At 40.8% G+C, this 20262-nt stretch overlaps 1 protein-coding gene across 2 annotated transcripts in view; it reads left to right on the top strand.

The window, feature by feature from the left end:
- The first annotated feature begins 412 nt into the window (after positions 1–412).
- The window catches only part of LOC128936864 (transmembrane protein 263-like), a 199771-nt gene continuing 179921 nt past the window's right edge, over positions 413–20262 (top strand). Inside the window, exons 1-2 of one of the 2 annotated variants that reach the window (XM_054276126.1) lie at positions 413–486; positions 14787–14877. In XM_054276126.1, the coding sequence (XP_054132101.1) occupies positions 14808–14877 (70 nt within the window). In that variant the 5' untranslated portion in view covers positions 413–486; positions 14787–14807. Of the gene's footprint in view, positions 487–697; positions 839–14786; positions 14878–20262 lie in introns of those variants that run through there. The other variant, XM_054276125.1, reaches the window with a different exon arrangement.

Below are 20262 nucleotides of genomic sequence, written 5' to 3'. Positions count from 1 at the left end.
CCTTTCTCTACAAATCCATGACCAGAGGCTGTCGCCAGCTGGGGGTCAGGCCCTTCTCGCAGGTAACAAGTAACAAGATGAGAGGACATAGACTCAAGCTAGAGCAGGGAAGGTTTAGGTTGGACATTAAAAGGAATTTCTTTACAATTAGGGTGGTTAGACACCAAACGGATTGACAAGGGAGGTGGTGGAGTCACCGTCCTTGGTCCTTGGAGCTAAGCCTGGATGTGGCATTTAGGGGCATTGTCTAGCTGAAATGAAGCGCTTACGTTAAACTCAGTGATCTCATAGATCTTTTCCAACCTAATTGATTCTGTTTGATTCTGTGAATGCCAGCAAGCCTGCAGTGAGGGCAGAGCTCGGAGAACTGGCTCCTCATCTTGGCCACACCAACGCTGCTGCTTCTACGTTTGACTTAAGGCTGAGGCAATTCATCTCCCTTCGCTGTATTCCCAGGAAATTGGAAGGGGCCAGCATGTCCCACAGGTGAAGCACTTCACCTGCCGTGTCAGGCAGCGGTGTTGCCTGGGGGATGTCTCGGTGCGGGCTGCGCGGAGCCTTGGCTCCGTTGTGCGGTGCCGGCTCCGAGCCCCCCGCAGCATCACCGTGAGCCCCGAGCCCCCCGCCAACATGGCGCCCCTGATCCCCGCGCTTCCTCTTCCGGCCGGGTTGCCATGGCGCTGCCCCCCGGCCCAGCCTCCCCCCGCCCGCCGGTGTGTGTTTACATCGGGCAGGAGGAGCCGGAGCCCCAGCGCCGGGGGAGACGGGCACGCAGCCGCCGGCCGCCCGCCCTCCCTGCATCCCCGCCGGGCGGTGCTCCGGGAGACGCGGCATGAAGGTGATGCTGGCGCTGTCCCCGGGGCGGGGGGTTCGGCTGGGCCGCAGCGGCTGCGGGGGGGCGAGGGGCGGGGGCCGGGCCCGGCGGTAACCGGTGGCGGGAGGTGGCGGCGACCGTGCGCTCTCGTAACCAAGTACACAACTTCCAGAAGCTTCCAACTTCGCGGGGGATGCGGTGTCGCTTCTTGGGTCCGTCTCCCTGGAAAGAATCCCCCGTTCTCTCCATTAAAACCCGGCTCGTTTCCTACGGCGCTGAGACGGGAAGGGAATAGCGTGGGAGCCGGTGGAGGCTGCCTGCCCCGCTGCCCTTCCATGCTGGTGTCTCCGCGGAGAAACTGCCCTCCTTCCCCGGGCCTCTTCCCTCATCCGCAGCACGTCGCGGGTTCGCTGCCCGGCCCGGGCTCCGTGCCTCGCCGTGCGGCCGGGCTGCCCCGGTGCTCACCTGTGCCGCTGCTCCCGCAGGCCCTTCCCTGAGCCCGGCGGGGATCGTCGCCTTTCTCCGTAGTTTGCTGTGGAAAACTGTCAGGATGGAGAATGTCTGTCCTGAGCCGGTTATTGGTGTGGGTGCTGAGGCTGGCTGGACTATAGAAGTAGTAATATATAACACTCAGATGTGAGGTTGTGTCTTCTGTTGTGTTGGTTAGGAGTCAGTAATGCTGTTGTATTGTTTTTTCTTCACTTTATGTTGTCATATCTCTGTAATTTTTAGATGTGTGACTTTTAAAGAGGTTTTCTCTCATTAATCAATCTGAAACTTGAGGCATGCCAGGCATTCCCTGTTGCCTGAATTTGTCTAGGAGTAAAATAAAAAATGTATTATCTAGGTTGTAAGCTCTTTGAGGCAGAAACTGAATAGGTCTGTACCAATCCCGATGGAGAGATTTGGCTCAGGCCTTCCTCCCAGCCCCTGAGTCAAGTAAGTGTGTGTTAGAAGTTCATCAGCTTGTGCGGGTGTTGAGTTCTGGGAAGTGCATGTGTGGCAGTCACTGGGCTTAATAATTGTCTCTGGGCACTAGGGACTCTTAACCATGGTATCTGCACAAGTGGTGGGTGAAAGAAAAGGGGCAGCCTTTGCATACCTGCAATAAATATATGTAAAAAGAGCGTTTCTTTCTGTGCAGTGTATATTTTGTTGTGCATTTGTACAAAGCCTGATAGTAAAATGTGTATTTTTTTCTTTCGCTCTGAGTGTTAGTTCCAATAGTGTAGGGTAATAAAAAATATGTATTAAGAATGTTATTGATAAACAGCACAATGGCTTTGGGTGATTTGTTGACTTACACTGTAAAACAGAAACCTCAGAGTGCTGAGTGAACAGTACATCCAGTTTGAGGTCAAAACTGAAAAGATTTCCTTCAGCTTCTGTTTTATTGCACTCAGAGTAAACAGCTGCTTATTCTTGCTAAGCCCATTACTTCTGTTGTATTCCTTTTTTGCCCCACTAGAGTGGGGAAAGCTCATGGCTATTTAAGACAAGCTCATCCAAAATTCAGCAAGATGTGAGTGGAATCATGTTCTGACTGCAAGGAAAATGAGTGTGTTTGAGGGAAAGTTATCTGTTTGTTTTTAACCAATTTTCCAGGTATAAGCACTGTATAGAGCTTTTCAGTATAAAAGGGTTCACTTTTTTTCTCAGAGTGGGTAATTTCTTTCAGGGCACATTTCTTTCCATGTGTGCCACTTTTTGCTGTAGGAGTTGCTTCAAGTTTCTTCTGGGTAAGATCATTGCAGATGCATTATTTAAATTCTGAAGCTGAGGGTGGGGATAATTATCTTTTCATTTAACAAGTGGAACCCATTGAAATGTGCAGTATTTTCACCCCTTAAAAGGGTGAGGAAAGGAGAAGTGAAGGGAAAGAGGGTGTGTCTGTGTGATGTGAGTTGGATCTGAATCCCTTTTATGGGCCTGCTCATGAGTAGTTCAGTGTGACTTTAAAACAAATAAGTTTAAGGATTTGATTATTGCAGGGAAGACATCGAAACTAAGCTTTTCAAAAGTCATTGCGTCAATTTCTCCCCTAGTTATTGTTATATCCTGGGAAATAGATTTGAATTTGTGTGTTTCTAGCAGCATTGGTTTTGGTGGTGAGCTCATTGATGCTGGTTAGCATGTTGCTGAGAAGGCAGAGCAGTCAAAAGAAAACAGGTTAGTGCTAGTATCAAAATGGCCTGCCTGCTTAGGGGAGGGAAGAAGCAGGCAAAGGGAAGTAAGTGGTAACATCAGGGGATGTTCTGTAGAAGTGATCCTTTCAGGATCCATTACTCATGCTGATCATTGCTGAGGAAACTGAAGCCTCATGTAGTTTATTTTTAAAACATTTACTAAGTATCCTGTTGAAAAGATAGAGTGAAGTAAAGCAGTATGGCAAATCAATGCTTTAAAACTTGGTGTGGAAGCTGGACTGGATTCAGGATAGTCTTTATGTGTAGTTTATTTCTGTTCCCATGTCTTTTGAGGTGTGTCTGTGCTGAAGGATGGTTTCTCAGTGCTCTTCCAGGCTATGCAAAGTACAAAACTGGTTAAAGTCCCGTGTCCTGTTTGGTAGGACAGGAGTGAGAGGCAAGCAGCTCAGATTGTGTCAGGAAGTGGACCTTTTCTGTGTGTAGTAGTAAGTGATACCTTTTGAATATGTCAGTAAAGTTTGCTTTCCTTCAAGGGCAGATTGTCCTGATGGCAAGGAAATACACCTTTTCAGGCTGCATTAGGAGCCTGGGTAAGGTGTCTGTCCTGTGGGAGGGCAGTTCCATTTATTAGGGCAGTGGGGAGATAGGCAGGGATTTGGTTGCTAATTTCAGACCCACAACATAGTATCTTTCCAGTCTTCATCTCTTGTGGCTAAATGCTGGATTTCTTCAGTCTTAGGCAGCCCTGGAGAAGGTTCTTGTGCCCTTGCTAACAGAACCTCTTCGTGGTATATCTTCAGTGGGTGAATGAGGCATTGGGATAGTTCCTGGTGTGGTTCTGCTGTGGTGATTGCTTCTAACACTGCTGCTGTCACTGGCCCAACCTAAATCCAAAATCAGAGACATGAAAGGCTTTGAGAGCGGCGGGTCATATTGAAGTTGTTGTTTGTGAAAGTAAGCTCAGGATGTGATTTAATTAGCTGGTCCCCTCTTTATTGAAAGGATTGTTCAAAGTAGAATGAGAGCTTATGGTGCTTTGGCATGGGCTCACAGTTAAGTTATATAGTTTGGGATATGACAAGTGTCATAAATGTGACATTTTACTTTGAGAAACTTTAAGCTATATTTAAGAGAAAGAATGTGAACTTACTGCCTATAGTTCTCTTTTTCTGACTGCCTGTGATAGTGAGTGTTGACAGATAAATTTTAGAGATCAGAATAAGGCAAGATATTTTGAAGATGCAGTATCAAATTTATGGAAAGCTCAAATAAATATTTTTCTTGCTTGTGTTTACAGATAGCTCTGTTCCTTAAAGATGTCGTGGGTTGTTCTGTCAAAATGATATATATGTAATCTTTTTTTTTTACATGTATCCAATCTTGTTTAGCAGGCCTCTATAGTTGAAATGAAAAGTGCTTGGGAAAGGAACAGCTCATAAAAATAGGAGACAAGAATTATTGCTTTCTATGAAGTTTGTAGTAATATTTTGTTTTCCTAGCATGTAGTCCTAAATGTGGTCTAGAAATGAGGAAGAGCATGAATGTAAGTGATAGAGTAAAAGTTACATAAAGGTACAGAGAATATGGAGTACATATTCTGTAGATAATTTTGATTGAAATATTTGCCTGTGATTGGTTACATCTGTTTTTCTTTATGGCTGAAACCTTGTAGTGGTTTTCTTTTTCAAATTTCAGCGGAATTTCAGAGAGATGGGGAAGAGTTGCATGCCTTAGAAGTTCTGGGCAAAGGTATATTCTTACATAGATGGGGCAAATAGTAGAGCTCTTAAGTTTCTTCAAAAGAATGTTCTGATTGAACTTAGCAGGCGTCACAGAAGTGGCTTGTGCTGGTAAATCTTAGTCTTAATATATATGCTGCTCAAAGTCTACTGCATTTCTTGGGCTTTGATTCATTCTAAAAACATTTTGGAGGGAGAACCTTTGCACCTCACAGATCTTCAGAGTAGAAGGCAGCAGTTACCAAAAGCTATTGCTTCCTGAATTAATTCTTACTTGTGTGTTGCTTGTGTTCGTAATGATCAAGTGTTTTTTCCATCTGACGGGTGTTTGGTTGCTGAGTGTAGTAACTCTGGTTGGAATCTCGTATGCAGCAAGTTGTGACCTTTCGTACTACTTCTTGGGGTGAGTTTGGGAGAAAGGGAGCTCTCTATGGAGCCTGAGATAAAGGGGGTGTTACTGCTGGCAGTGCTTCTAGCAGTCAAGTTTTGACTGTGCAGGCTAGGTGGGAAATTGCAGGGCTTAAAAGTACCAGAAGATGTAGCTTTTGTTGTGTAGAGTTAGTAAATATTTTATCTGAAACGTTTCTTCTTTAAAGCACTACAACAACTGCATAGAATGACAAACAATACTGATCTTGAAAAGCTCTGATGTGAGTTCAAAACTCATTTGTAAGGAAGGAAATATTTAACTACCTAGCCATCAACAAAATAAATTTAAAAGTTGTGTGATAAATAAATCATAATGCAATCTCCTAGCTAATTACCAAATGCAGAAAATGCATTTTTAAATACCTAATGAAATAAGGACCAGGAGTGAGTTCTGTCCTGAATAAAATATTTTATATTTATTTTCAATTTCTAGCATCTAAAATTACTTTTGAATGTTTTGAAACAACTTTTTAACTTCAAATGGATTTGCAGCTTTTTTTTTAGTCGAATTTTTAAAAAGAAAACTAAGATTTTTGGCAAGATGACTTGTATTTAAAAGTCTTGCAGTGATGTCTCTTGTGACTCTTTTGGCGGAGAAGGCTCATATTTTTCAAGCTGTATATATGCTTATGTACTTTGAATTCAAGTCTTATAGTAAAAATTCTGATGTTCTAACTGTAAAAGCTCTCGAAAATTACTTAAATTTCAGCTCGTTAAAGCTAAAACAGTACTAGTGCACTTTTAAGGAAATAAATGCATGGAAATTGAGTCATATGAAACCATAGTTATAGAATTCTGTTTAATGCATCTTTCCATGAGGTTTTTGTTGTTGTTGTTTTATTTATTGTGACCCTACTGAGGATAGTGAAAAGGTTATTACATTATAAGTCTCTAGCATGGTTGAGAAAATCTTAATGACCTTTGTCATATATGCCTAAATTATTAAGCAAAGGACTTCTCATTTTTCAGACAAATTTCTCATGCTGTCTGTAGCTCCCTAGAGTGATACTTCCACCTCTTGTTAGGAAAATGGAGAATATTCTTTCTGTAGAGTGCATTATCTCATTTATTCAGGCAGACTAAAACTGGCATTAATCACTAAATCCATCTGTCAGGGACCAAACTGGAAAAGTACATTTATAGTATTTTATAGTATAGTTATAATATAGTATAGTATAATATAGTGTAGTATGTTAGTTATTCTCTTTTGGCCAGGTCAGTACATGATCAAATGAAATGTGATTTGCTTGGTTTAGATTTTGAAAACCACTCTTACATTCTTTCTGTGCTAACATTGATTTAGGAGGTGAAATCCAGATGGAAAATAAATGATCGATTGAGACAAAATTCAATACAATAATTAATTCAAAATCCAGAACTGTCTCGTCTACCACTGAGCAGACTGTATTGGCTGTTTGTTGTATAAATGGTGCTATCTATCCTGTGCAAAATATGAACATGGAAAGTGTAAACCATCAGTTTTTACTAGCTTGCTGAATGGAGAATAGACTGTGGTGTCATTAGCACTCTTGAAAATTTATTTATGCCAAATAAACCCTAATTTGGATTACTGACAGTACAAAGTTGTTTTATTGCTGTAAAAATAGGATTTGACTGTTCTGCTGAGAATAGAACTCAATCTTGACTTGGTATTTGCAACATTAAATCTTGCTCTCATTGCCTCTCTCTACCAGTCCTGTTGTCAAGACAAAATTAAGTGTTAAAATCGTAGCCTCCCTAATGTGTTTGTCCAAACTCAGAAAAGAGCAAGTAATCTAAGCAACTTTTCTATTCTTTGTTACAGAGTACTTTGAACAAAGTGCTACAATTTTACACTTCTGTCATCCTCAGCACTTCTATTTCTGTACTTTCCTTTAGTGTTCCAGGGGATTTATAACTGCAACTGAAATTCCCCTTGGGTTGAAACCTGGCACAGAAGCTCTCATTATAAGTGAACTTTGTTTTGCAAAATTAAAAGCAAAGCATCCAACAAGAGGCTTTCTTAAACATAGAGGAAAGCAAAAAAAAAAAAATTTATGGTTGCTCATCAATTTTATTCCCACTGCAGGAAAAATCCAACTGACATTGGAAATCCCAAAGGTGTGGGTGTGCAATCAATAATGATGGCAGATTCAATTGAATGTTTCTATTGCATTTAGAAAACTTAAAGTCTTAATTCCTTAAAGTGCTGAAAATTCATTGCCTAAGTAAAAGGTGCAGCTGCAAACTGCCTGACAAAAGTACAGTGATAGTTGTAAACTTGTTCCCAGTGTCTGAGCAGCAGAGAATAAGGTGATGGTTGGGTGGGTATGTGCTTCAGGTGAAGTACCTGTAGGTCCTCAGCTCCCTGGAAAAGGTTGTTGTCATGTTGAACTGCCTACCCAGTGGTTGGTTGTTTAATTTTTATTTTTCTTTAAACAACAGCCCCCTTTTTTTCTGTAGGAATTGAGACCTTATGTAATTTTGTAAAAAGCAGAAAGGGCATTGTGAGCCACAAGCCATTTTCAGATATGGAAGATGGAACAATTTAATTTGTTTAAACATGAAATATCCAATATAAGTTCTGAGAAACTTTATAACAGTGACTGGATAGAGGAGAGATCCCAGATTAACAGTGTCATTAATGATGTCATTTTAGGAAAGCCTGATGAAGGTCAGTTTCATTGTTGCTGGATCTGACAAACCCTTTGGCGTCTGTGAACATTCAGCCCAGTCATAGCATGCATCATCTCTCATGCCTTTGGAGAAGGTGAAGTTGGGATGAGAAGGGCTGGGGTTTTGATTTTGTGGTGTTAAGAAGGGGCAAAGTAGCTAATGTGCAGGAAACTGTGGGTTTTAGTCTCGTGGATTTGAAATAAGTATTCTTTAAACCTGATACACAAATAGCCGATGCCTTCACTGGGGTGCTTTAGCATCCCAAAGCACTTAACAAACTGTCCTGTGTTTGGGGATTACTTCACTTATTTCTTCACACAGAAAGAAACACTGAATCTTGTCATCCTTTAAGGGTGCATCTAATCTTTATGATTATCACTTGACATATATTTGATACTGTATAAAAAAAGCTGGGAAGCTTACAAGTGAAATCACAGATGTGGATGTATGAAGCCTAGGCTGCCACGAATTTTCCTCTGCTTAATTGCTTTATTGGACTTGTGCCTACATAGAATACCAGGTCTGAAAGTCACTGTTAGGCAGGACAGAGGACATGTGATTTATGCTGGTAGTTGAGGATTTGCATAGAAAGAAGCAAGTCTGACCTTCTGGGCTCTTAAGGAGAGGCTTTAGGAGGAATGAGGCAGTTTCTTACAGTGGAAGAAGTAAGATTCTAGGCTTAAGTCCAGAATGTAAATGAAGAATATTGTCAGAAAGGAGAAACTGGAATAAAGTGTTTAGAAGCAAGAATGGGAATATGGAAGTTTAGATCAGGAAATAAATACCATTTTCACTTGAAAATGCATAGAGAAAATAGTAGCTAAGGCTGCAGATTTCAGAATTATTTCCAAAGTGTAGTGTCAGCTGAGATAGTAAACTGCTGCTGAATCCATGACTGTGAGCTTTAGATTCCTCCAGCTTCTGTTCTGAAAGGGGGAAAAGATTGCTTATAAGTTTGAGTATAAAGGAGAAGAGTATTTACATGATGTATTTCCTTCTGGTTCTGCTTATGGTAGGGGATTTAAAAAAAAAATTGTCTTTAGTGAGTAGAGTAGGAATGGTGAGAAGGAGCAGAGTTGTAAAATATGTGATTCTCTGTAAGGGGACAGAATATAAGTAAATAAAGATAATATAGAAAGTAATCTTACCCCTAAGGAGTTGCAGCTGGGCTAATTACTAAAGCTTAGGAGCAGGCCTGACTTTAACAGGCCACAGCTGTAGCCAAGAAGAAGAAGAGTGTTATAAAAGAGTGGATTGGTTGGTTGAGAGGATCTGGAGTCAGTTGGTTGCTGTGAGAAGAGGAAAGAGTCAGTGCTTGGAGGAGCTGCCTGAGAGAAACACCAAGGAGGTATGAAACTCTTGCACTAAGGAGACAACAGTATGGAACCTTTGCGATATAATGATAACAGTTCTCTGAAGGGAATTTGAAGTTATTTGTCCCAAACTTGCTCAATTTCATTAATAATTTTTCACAAGATGTATAAATATATATTTTTATTTGATTGCCCTCCCTCACAGTTGCCTTTCTTGGACTTTGTTTTGGAGTTTTGTGTTCTGCTGCTTGTTAACAAAATGAATTCGTGACTTGGTGAGCAGTCAATTGACAGACTTCAGTTTAAGATTATATACTGTAATTAATATAATGCCAAGTACAAAAGTAGAGTCTGAAAGGCCTAGAAGCGGTGATGGTGCAGGTAGGATTTTTGGGTGCTTTAAGATGACTCTTTAGAAAGCAGAGCCATATTGGGGCATTTGCAGTGGCAGTCTCACGTTGGTATTGACATACGAGCAAAATGAGCTGACACTGATTGCTTGGTGTTGGGATTGCTCCTGTACTGCGTGGGTATTTTGAGTACTTATTACTCTGCTGAGATTGAGGTAGTATGGCTCTTTGTGTGATTGAGCATGCTGGTATCACTTGTTAGTACAAATGTGGTGATAAACGGAGCTCTTGGTTTCAGTGTTATAAACATAATTCTGTACCTTGTGGAAAATGCTGACCCTGACTGGATAGGAACTTGTTTTCTCTCATGCATGCATTTACTACAGACTTGTGAAATGTATAGCCTTTAAATATACTGAAAATCTGAGCATATAGCTGAACTTCTGGTCAGGATTTTTCTCAAAATATTGTAGCCTGTGGAAGAGCATGAGGTACGCTCTGAAATGCTTGTATGCAGTCTGTCACACTTGTTTAGTTCAGTACTGGCAGCCCTCTCTGTCCATAAATACATAGCTTCTATGAAACACATTATAAATCCACAAACAAGAATTTGCCAGGTCACAGCACTCCAGAGCATTTGGGTTAAACTGCATTGTAAGGTCAGTAATCATGTAGTGTGATCAGAACAGGTGATTGTATGTTTCTCAGTTTCTGTGAGAATTCCTTTAGGATTGATGACTTGCTGAATTCATACGAAGCTTTTCAGCTTCTTTAAGAGTTCATTGAAACTGTTGGCAGGAACAGAGTGAGCTACCTTGAAATCTCACATCTTTAACTTCATTTTTGGAAGAGTGGGTGTTGCCTCTGCTTGAGTTTACTTTTTCAGCTTGGAGATGGTGTTAAAATATGACAGAAAAATTGCCACTAAGCCTTAATGGTGCTCCTAGTCAAGTACTCATCATGAAATTGTATGAAGTGCTTGCTTGTTGAGGGCAGGGACTGTCTTTGAAGAGCTAAGAGATTTTTCTTAGTTATATATTCTTAGGCTTTGTGCCATAATCTAACTCTCTGTAATAGTACCTATTAAAGTTTGTGCTTCTCCAGTGGTTCTAGTGAGGGATGGAAACTCATTCCCAATTTAAGAGGCTATACAAACCCCAAATAATCGAAAGAATATTGTACAGTAATATCTGCTGATGTTCCTGAATCCTGTTGATACACCTTCCTGCATCCCAGATGCTCCTGAGGGAGTCAAAGCAGAAGCAATCTCTGTATGGTCCTTCTGCCACCACTGCAGCTCCAGAGGATTGTTATTGAACCTGCAAGCCAATAACTTACACAGATGTGTGCATCCCATTCCCCTACTGGTCTGTCATGGATCCTTAAGAATGAAAAAAGGAGATGTAACTGCTGCCTCATTCTTGAAACAATAGTGTAAAAAGAAAGGTTGACACAAAGTTATTGGACTCAACCTTAGCATAGTTACAAACCTTCTCAGACGATAATTTCCTGGATATTTTTTTTTGGATTGCTATAGATGACTGTGCTGCCAGAGCTGTAGATATGGTAGATGTTCATTACCAAGCTTGCAGCAGTCCAGTGAATTGAACTCAGCAGATGTAACTAAAAAAGCAATGGACATGCGAACACAAGAAAAAAAAGCTATTGTAAAGACAGTTTGTTATCTTGTTAATGACACCTGTCAGTGTTTGAGCCTTAAATATTACTTATGGATATGTATATGAGAACCCAGAGTTTCATCCTCTGTTAACTATTTCACATTTTCATTAGTGAATCTCAGTACCATGCACACCTGTTCACTGGCCTCAGTGATTAGACGGACATGCTGGAGTCTGATAAACTGATGTTTACAAGACTACTTTCAGCAGCTCCCTGTATCATAGGTGTGATATGTCATACACAATCATATATTGTGATAAGATATCAGTGAACTGAGAACTGGAGTTACTCTGTAGAAAACATTCTAACTTTATTTTAGCAACTAGGAAATCTCAAGATTAAAAATTTTCTTGCAAAAGAGTTCTTGAAAAAATTAAAATTGGTGATTACCTGACATGTCCATGCTTCACTTTAGACTATTTTCCTTTTTAACATTAAATTGAGGGGGGAAAAAAATTAAATAGTTCTTTTGTTTGGGAAGAAGTCTCAAAACCATAAAAGAAATGTATGCTAAATACAGTTAAAATATGCTGTGTTATGATTAAGTATTTTTGAGTAGTGAAAAAAAATTTCTCAAAAATTCTGGTCATTTCTGTTAGATATTCAGTGTGTTCTGTAGAACCAGTAGTCTTGTATTGAGCATTTTGCCTCTGTAGTATTCCAGTAGCAACTGTTAAAAGTTTTGAGTTGGAGGAAAATTGGTGATAGCAAACAGTGTCTCAGCCATGGTGGTCTGTAATGAGCTCATTTTTTCTCACAGCTGGCTTTGTTAATACTAGTTTAGGTACAAGGCTGATCTTCAACTAAGATAAATCTTTGTTTTGGAGTAAGTGTTGCCAGTGATAGCCACCATACTGGAACATTGTATTGCTAGTGAACACAAACAGTAATAGCTCATATGTGAGGAAGACAAAAACATAATGCCACCACTCACTTTGGGTAGCATTTTGCATCCTCTTTGTATTTATGTAGATGGCAACAACTGTAACCCAAAGGAGCACTACTTATCATTGGGAGAAGCTGCTGAGCAGGTTTGTCTCTTGGGAAACTGAGAATACTGACTATTCTGAAGAAGGGAAGACAAATCTTTTCTTGCTGGCTTTTCCACAGTCCCTGGAAGTTCGATTGTCTCCTTGAGCAGCATATAGCTAGTATGTGCAGATACGTCTTACTTGTTTTAAGAAATTAAAGTAATTTTATTGCTGTAATCCAGAAAGTACAGGCACAGGATTCATATTCAAGACCTCTTTTAGTTTAGGAGTTCCATAGCTGTGGTTCAGTGTTGAAAGCGAAGGGAGACGACCCATCCTTTGATCAGCATTGAACTCTGATTTATTGATCCACCAGGCACATTTTATAACAGTGTTAATTAAGCTCATACATATTGCAAAACCCGAGCTCATCATAGCTTACAGATTACACATTAATCCCTCCTTTTGTTTTCAATACCTGTGGTTTGTTATTGAAATCAAGATTTGTTTTCTCACCCTGATATGAATGGTTCTCAAGGCCTCCATGTTTGTCACTTTTGCTTTCCCAAAGCAGCCAAGGACAGAATGTTTACCTGTTATGAAAAAACAGCCTGAGAACTCTGCTGTTTACAGAAATGTGCCTGAGAACTTTGTTGTTTACAGAAACAGGCTTGAGAATTGCTGCTTAGAGCTGCCTTTTACTTTTCCATCAGCTGTATATTTTCATGGCCTCTTTCTTTTAGCCATGTTTGAACCAAGCTCTCCACTCCAGTTCAGAATGTTTCCAAGGCACATACTGGCGCCTCATATCTTACACGTCCATAAGTTTCATATGAAAAATAAATCTTCTGATCTGGTATGCTGCTGTAGCCTCTCCTTCCTATTTTCTTTTCTCTCTGTGGCACTGATGGGTAGGAAAGAAGTGTCAATACACATATTGCCAGTTGGTGTAGAAACTTACTCAAATACATACTTTATATTCAACTTGTTGCTCTGACCCAGAATTATTTACATGTTCTTAAGATCTTGGCCATGTTATTTAGTTGAAGCGAGGAGATAGTCCAATTAAAAAAAATAATCCCAGGAGCCAGTAATCAACATCAAGATTCAACTAAGGCAACTTACTACTTTCCCATCTGTACTATGTGGTAAACACTTTCTTTCCTTTCTGTGATGGCTGCTGCAAGGCATGACTTAATGTTTGAACTCTTCACTGACCAAAGCTGGGCACTGTTGATATTGTGTGTTTTTAAGCAAGGAGAAATTGGTAAATAGCCAAGGTAAAATTTGCATAGTCATGGATGGCAGAAATCCAGGTTCTGACCCTGGTCTCATCACAATAGGCCTGTACACTTCACCTGGTGGTCTCTTTTCTCCCTGCTGTAAAACATCTGAAAAGTAAGGTGGTACTTTGTGTTTTCATGTCCATTTGGTTGAAAGTTAATGGGGAATGGATGAAAATGTGAGCTACTTGTGCAAAGGATGGAATTTGACAAGTGTGTTACTTTTCATAATGTGCAAATTGAAGAAACAGAGAAAGTAGCCAATGCTGTTGAGGTAACCTCTCAGTCACAGGGTTTGGAAAGAATGAAACTAAATACTGCAGCTTTAGGACCATGAGCCCCTTTTCTTCATGACTTAAAATAATATTTTGCAAGCTGTTGATGTACCAGCTGTACTTCTGTAACATTCCAGCTGTGTATGTTAGTACACATTTTCAGATAGTTCAGACTACAAACCCAGTCCTGTTTTCAAAGTGCACAAAAGCTTCATTTCCTAATGACTGCTGAGTTTGTCATTTTGCTCTTCACTGTACTAATATTGCAAAGAAAATTAGGCTTTTTTTAGGGGAGCCCTCTAGCTATGCCTAGTGTTTACTCTTCTGTAACTTAAAAAAAGGTAAGTTGGGTGGAAGAAGATGGTGGTTTTTTTTTTCCTGTGATAGTTTGAAACTGAAAAAGCAACTACACTTTTATAGCTCCACATGTCATGAAATATTGTGTGTGTAAAGTTAGTTCAGCTGCAAGTCTTTTTAACTCTGCTCATGTCCTTCCAGCAGTAATGTTGCAGGCTCTTTACAGGATCAAGAAGTCTGGAACATGGAAATGTGAAACCTGGGAAGGTAGCTCAGTAGTTTTTCAGGAATGGTTAGTTTGGCATATTACACTTGGAGTCATAGATGGATGTATTGAGCTTGTAGGGGAAAACTCCACAGTCAGTGGACCTACATAGGTTAGAAGATTGCAAACCAGTTTGCTTTGCTTTCCTTTGAAACAAATGGCATTTCAGAATCTAGTCTTGATAAAACAGAGAAGGTTTTTTCCCCGAAAATTCCAGTTGATGTTGGGTCTGCTGCTATCCTTGATAAATGGAAATTTTAATGTATTACTGCATTATGTGTTTTGGAACTAGTAATTTAGAAATTGTGCTTCACTGGTTTTCTGGCAGTTAAGAAATTCAGACCCTTGTAACTTCATGTGCTGTTGTGAAAAGTCTTTTTTTAAAATTTTTTTTGTTTCTCCTTTCTGTATTTTGACTGCAAACAAATCTCCCAGCTATTTTTCTCATCAGCTAAAGTGAGCTCCTTGTGTCCTTACTGGCTGGCATATTCTCTAGTCCTCTAACCATTTTTGTGGTTCCTGTCTGAACTTTCTGCAATTTACCACCTCTTGCTATTCTGTTCTGCAGGGCCCTAGCTTAGAAACACAGATGGTGGATGATGAAACTGAGCCTGCAAGTGAAGAATTGCCTCCTCATCTGCGGGAAGAGCCTCCCGAAGGTACAGTGCTGGCACTCAATGTAAACTCTTTGCAATCAATTGAAGAAAATGTTCTGGCCAAGAAGTCTGATTTATCTGACTTGAACCAGTATCTGCCTGTTTTCTGAGAGGGGTAAAGCTTTGTCAGAGCTGACAGTTTAGCCAACCTCCCAGCCAGAGGTATAGCCAGCCCCTAAGCCTTCTTTTGCATTCAGAGGAAGGTTTTACCTGCTGTGGTGCAGACACAGTTCTGCATTCTCTTTAACAATACGGCTTCTGATTAAAATTGTCCTGCTTGATCATCCTGTCATCAGGCTTAGGAATAAAATGCTTCCTCTACTGTCTTATTTGTGATGTTTTGTGTCTTCATTAGGGGAGACTTCCTAAGCAGTCCTCTTTTCTCTCTTTACCTCTCTCTGCAGCATCCTGCTATTGAAATTGTCCCCAGCAGAGACTTGTCAAAGTTAGGTATTCTAGTGATTTTGTTTCTTTTCACGGTCTCTCTTGGAAGCCAGTTTAGCCATCTGAGGAGGAGGCAATGAAATGCTGTCTGTCAGCAGGAGGCTCAAAGATGCCAATTTTAATTAAAAACCTTGTTTGCGATGACATGCCCTGGATTTATATAGGGAACAGATTTTTTTCCCCACTGTGCAAAAGTCACAGACATTGAATATATGTAACAAAATAGGTGTTGCTTTCTTTTGAATAGAAGCTGCTAACATTGCTGCAAGTGATGATCCATCCTGAGCTTTGTCTTCAGTTCATTGGCTTCTAAAACACAATCACTCATAATCACTGTGGATGGCTTAAACGACCCAGAGAGTGCTGAGATTCTTATTAGCAACTTACTGTTAAAATACCATGACATGTCTCTGGGAAACATAAATGTGTTTTATATTTTTCCTTTAAGAGAAAAAGATGCTGATACAACATTAATACTGACAGCCATTCTGAAAGGGAATATGAGCCAAGTGGATGGTTTTAGGAAGTTGCTGCTTCCATCCCATCTTGTTGAGCATTCTGTTAAAGTTTTCTTATTAAGTTGTAATTTCGTGTTCTGCCATTTCATATACTTTGAGTTGATAATTACAGTATATAGAGGTAAGTGAAAGGTAGGTTTCTTTTGCAGCTCTTATAAAGCCAGAAGGAAATAAATGTGGAGAATGTTGTGATTATTCTATAAATACTTGGAGGATATAATATTAATATTCCCTTCCCCTCCTTACTTTGTAAGCAATGCCAAGACAGTTCATTGAAGTAAGAATTCTGGTCACTAGCTGAAGCTGATGATTACATGAGCCTGGAGACTATATCCTGGAATGTAAAACCCATCTTGTCCCATCAGTTTATCAGGAATAGGCTTAGATTTTGGACTGTGGCTTTTATTTGTATAATCAAAAGAGGTTTTTTTCAATGTGGCTCAGTATTTTTCAAGCTAACTTTTTAAAATGAAAGCGAGTTCTTCTGCCTGCAACTCTGCTGGTTTGAATGACAATGAAATATGTCAGTGTTAACATTCTACTTCTGTGACTTACTGGATGGTCTGGGAGAAGTATGTGGTCTGGATCTACACACTTTGCCGGTGTGAGGAAAAAGAACTGTAGCAGTTGAGCTGATTTGATTAAGCAATGATACAGTAGATAGTCTGAGCTCAGTATGTACCTTTTGAATTTACAATGACCTCAAGAGTAGCGAAATAGGAGGGATGTTGAGAGCACAACTGAAACTAGAGTCTGTTTGGCAGAAGAAGTGGAAAATTTGTCCTGAAGGAGAGCAATCAGGATTATGCTGAATTTATAGCTGACTTTGGATATTGGTGGAGTTGAGTAACAGAAGTGTTTCTTAGAAGCTGCTGTCTACCAACACAGACCCACCAGAATCACTGTAAAGAACATGTAGTTGCAGGAATCATTGCAAATACCTCATGGAAAAAAAACTCTGAAGTCCTTTGACTTAAATACCATTCAGGGCACTATCTTATCTTTGCTGCTCTGCTCTTCGGATTTCTTATTTCTTCTGACAGCACTTTCCTAGTTAAATCAGATGCTTTGCAATGCGTAAAACAGTGTTGATGTGACTACTGCAGTCTTGTTTCCTGGGATCTATGAACTGGAGACCATGTCTGCTTGCCTTCTGGTAATGAGCGCATAAGGGATGGAAGGTTCTCCAGAGTCTTTGTCTAGCGCTGAACCATTTTTTCCCCAGATGGCATCATAGTAACTTCATTTCCCATCTTGCACAGCATATCTACTGCCCTTTTGAAAGGAGAGGAATTGGAAGCACTGTTCTATGTACATACTGCAATAAAATAAGTTTTCCCTTCATGGATTGTCATATTTTTAAAAAGTGCTGCATAACAGCCTTCTACAAATAATGGGACAATTTTACATGTGCATCATGTGCATAACTAAATGGAGTAGGTGTCTATGTGGGTAACAACTGGTATGGAATGGCAGACGTCAGTCCCAAGTGCAGTGTGGCAGCCTGGCAGCGTTTGAGGCGAGAGACATGCCCAGGCAGGGCTGGTATCTGTGTGTCACCTGAATCTCATTGTTTTGCTGCTGTTAAGTTTAACTTTTTTTTTTTTTTTGTATTAAACTAAGCTAGCAGAGTAAATGAGTTAGAAGTACAGCTCCTGCCGGATCCCGTGCATGGCATCAGATGCCCCAAGGGGCTTCTCGAAAGCTCGGTGGCGAGGTTGCGTTCGCGGGGCGGCGCGGCCGCGCGGGGGCGCTGCAGGCCCGGCCATGCCCGAGCCCGCGCTCGCACGGCCCCGCCGCCCGCAGGAAGGGCTCGGAGCTGTCCGCTCCTCTCCCCGAGCTGCTGTGCGGTGACACACGGGAAGCTCCCACACTCTGCCGCAGGAAGGCTGTTTATGCCCTAGCGATACTTTATCTCTTGACATCGTGATCCATCTGCCAAATTCATGCGGGTTTTTTATTCTCCCTTCATCTTTAGTATCTGTGTGATCCTTGTGACATACTTTTTTTTATCCCCTCATGTGAAAGGGAGGCACAGGGGAGCAGTAGCAATTAGCATCTGGAGTGCTGGTGTGCTTAGCACTTCACAGAGCAGGCTGTGTAGGGCTGGTTTGCTGTCAGCAGCCGGTGAAGGGCAGTGGGCTCTGCAGAGGAGCACACTGCTCTAAATGGTATGAACTGCTTCTTTCTTTGCAAGAAATTCACCATGGCTTGTCTGTGCTGCCACACGTCTGAGCTACTTTCATATAGGTTTTGTGTGATCTTGAATGTTAAATGGAAGTGTGATTGCAGTGAGAGAACTAGATTTAGTTACTCAAGTACAGACACACCTTGCTGTATCTGTTGCTTCTTTATTCTCCACTTCAGAGTTCTGTTGCTGATCATTTAATACAGTGCAGTGTTAATTGATATGATCACTTCACTTTTCTGTCCTTTTCCATTGAATTAATCAAGAAAAGTGGTAGCAATGAAATCTGGTGGTGATTAAATCTTCTGTGACATTCTCCATTAGGATATCTCAGTATATTCTTTGCTGCATATATCTCCTATTTATTACACTAATTTTTGTGGAAAAAGTAGCTTTACTCTGTCAAACTGCTGAAAACTATGCATTTCAGGAGTGTCTGTTTGTTGATACTGGGGCATGGCTGTTGTTTGTTTTGACCTTGCATTATTAAGTAGTGCTGCATATACTGAAGCTCATTTCAAGGTGGTATGGTCTTGTTGCAAAGCTATGCCACTGATTAACAGTGATAGTCCCTGTTGGGAGTTTACAAACCAGTGTGTTTTCTTCCATGGCCTTTAAGTACTAAGCATGAAGATTTTATCAGTCAACCTACTATGATCAGTTTGGCAATAAGCCTGAGTCTTGTGTCTGAACTGTCTGCTACCTCTTCTGTAGTTTTCAGACCCAGCAGAGATGTTCCTTTTTTGTTGGAGATTAGGCCTTGTGGAGTAAAGTTTTATTAAAAGCAATGGGTCTTAGCAGCTCTGCAGTATATAACAGATCTTGGGAAATTTCATTTCCAAATAACTGTGGTGTTCTTAATTCAAATTGTTTTACGCTTGCTGTGGGTGAAGAATACACAGAGATAGTTACTGTAAATCAGATGATTTGCAGGAGTTTAGAACCTAGTATCTTCTGTGAGCCTTATAATCTGCCTCCATGGATGCATGTAGTCTTTGCTGTTTTGTATCTTCTGCAGGATAAATCTATATTGCATGCTTGTGTAGGAAGCTTTAGGACTCCTTATCCACAGTTTGAGAATCTCCAATCCAAAGAATCTGGGAGTTTTGTGAGTTGCTCATTGAGGATTGAGTTTTGAGACCAGCATTTGACTGGTCTGTATGGATCGAACTAAAATCAAGTACAGTTGTGTTTCAGTTAAGGTACTACCATCCATTTGAAATGTCTGAAATTAATTAAACTGTGAACTTCATGTTGGTGTATTCACTTATAAGAATATGAGTTTATTGAAACCAGTAGATGCCAGAGGAACATGCCTTTTCAGGCATCTCATCTGCGATGAAACGTTCAGTTGAAGTCTATGATACAGGTGTTTAATTTCAAAAAGGTACATGTCTATAAACAGATGCAGTTTTGATGGCTGGGTGGCACTTTTCCAATTATTGTTGGGCCAAATGTCTGCTGCAACAATTGCCATACCAATATTTAAATGCTGCAAACTTTATCTGTTCTGTTTTGCATTTTCTTATTGCAAGTAATATTTATTGTGTCTGTCTCCCAACAGCCCATATCCAAAGAACCTCAAAGAAATGACCCTGGAAAATGAGGCAGTTAATAGCAGTTCAGTTTCCTTTCACTGTCAAGCTTTCTGCTAAATTCTGTTGCCTTTTCTGGTGTAAAGTAACTTAACAAAGTTGCCTGTGTGCCTTAGTGTCGTGTACTACATACCTAGGTAAGTCGTGTGTATGTAGTCTACCAGACCAGTGTCTTGAAGTTCTGTGAAGCTGGCAGATACCAAGCTGTGGTATCTGCTAAGCCCTCCTCTATTTTCCTGAGTCAAACCACTCTCTTCAGTGTGCTGCCTCATAACATCCCACAGTCAAATCCTTCTACAGAGGGCCTCTTTAAATGATCTGCTTTTTTTGTCCAATTGCCAGTCAGCCTGGATTGACCTCTGCAGTTCTGTGGTCATGTAACAAAAGCAAAAGACTGGGAAAGGGACAGCTATGATCTATCCCAGCAGTGTGGCCTGGCAGCCAGGAGGGCCAGCAATGCCCTGGGGTGCATCAGGGACAGCATCACCAACCAGGCGAGGGAGGGGATTGCCCCAGTCTGTTCTGGCACAAGCCAAGTCCTGTGTGCAGTTTGGGCACCACAGCGTAAGAAAGACATTTAACTATTAGAGAGCACCCAAAGGAGGGCCGTGAGAATGATGAAGGGCCTGGGGGGAAGCCATAT

The sequence above is a fragment of the Melozone crissalis genome, unplaced genomic scaffold, assembly GCF_028551555.1.
Source record: "Melozone crissalis strain CALT ecotype California unplaced genomic scaffold, PUWL_Pcris_2 ptg000018l_1, whole genome shotgun sequence".
Taxonomy (NCBI): Eukaryota; Metazoa; Chordata; class Aves; order Passeriformes; family Passerellidae; genus Melozone; species Melozone crissalis.
This window is presented reverse-complemented; position numbering and strand designations above follow the sequence as displayed.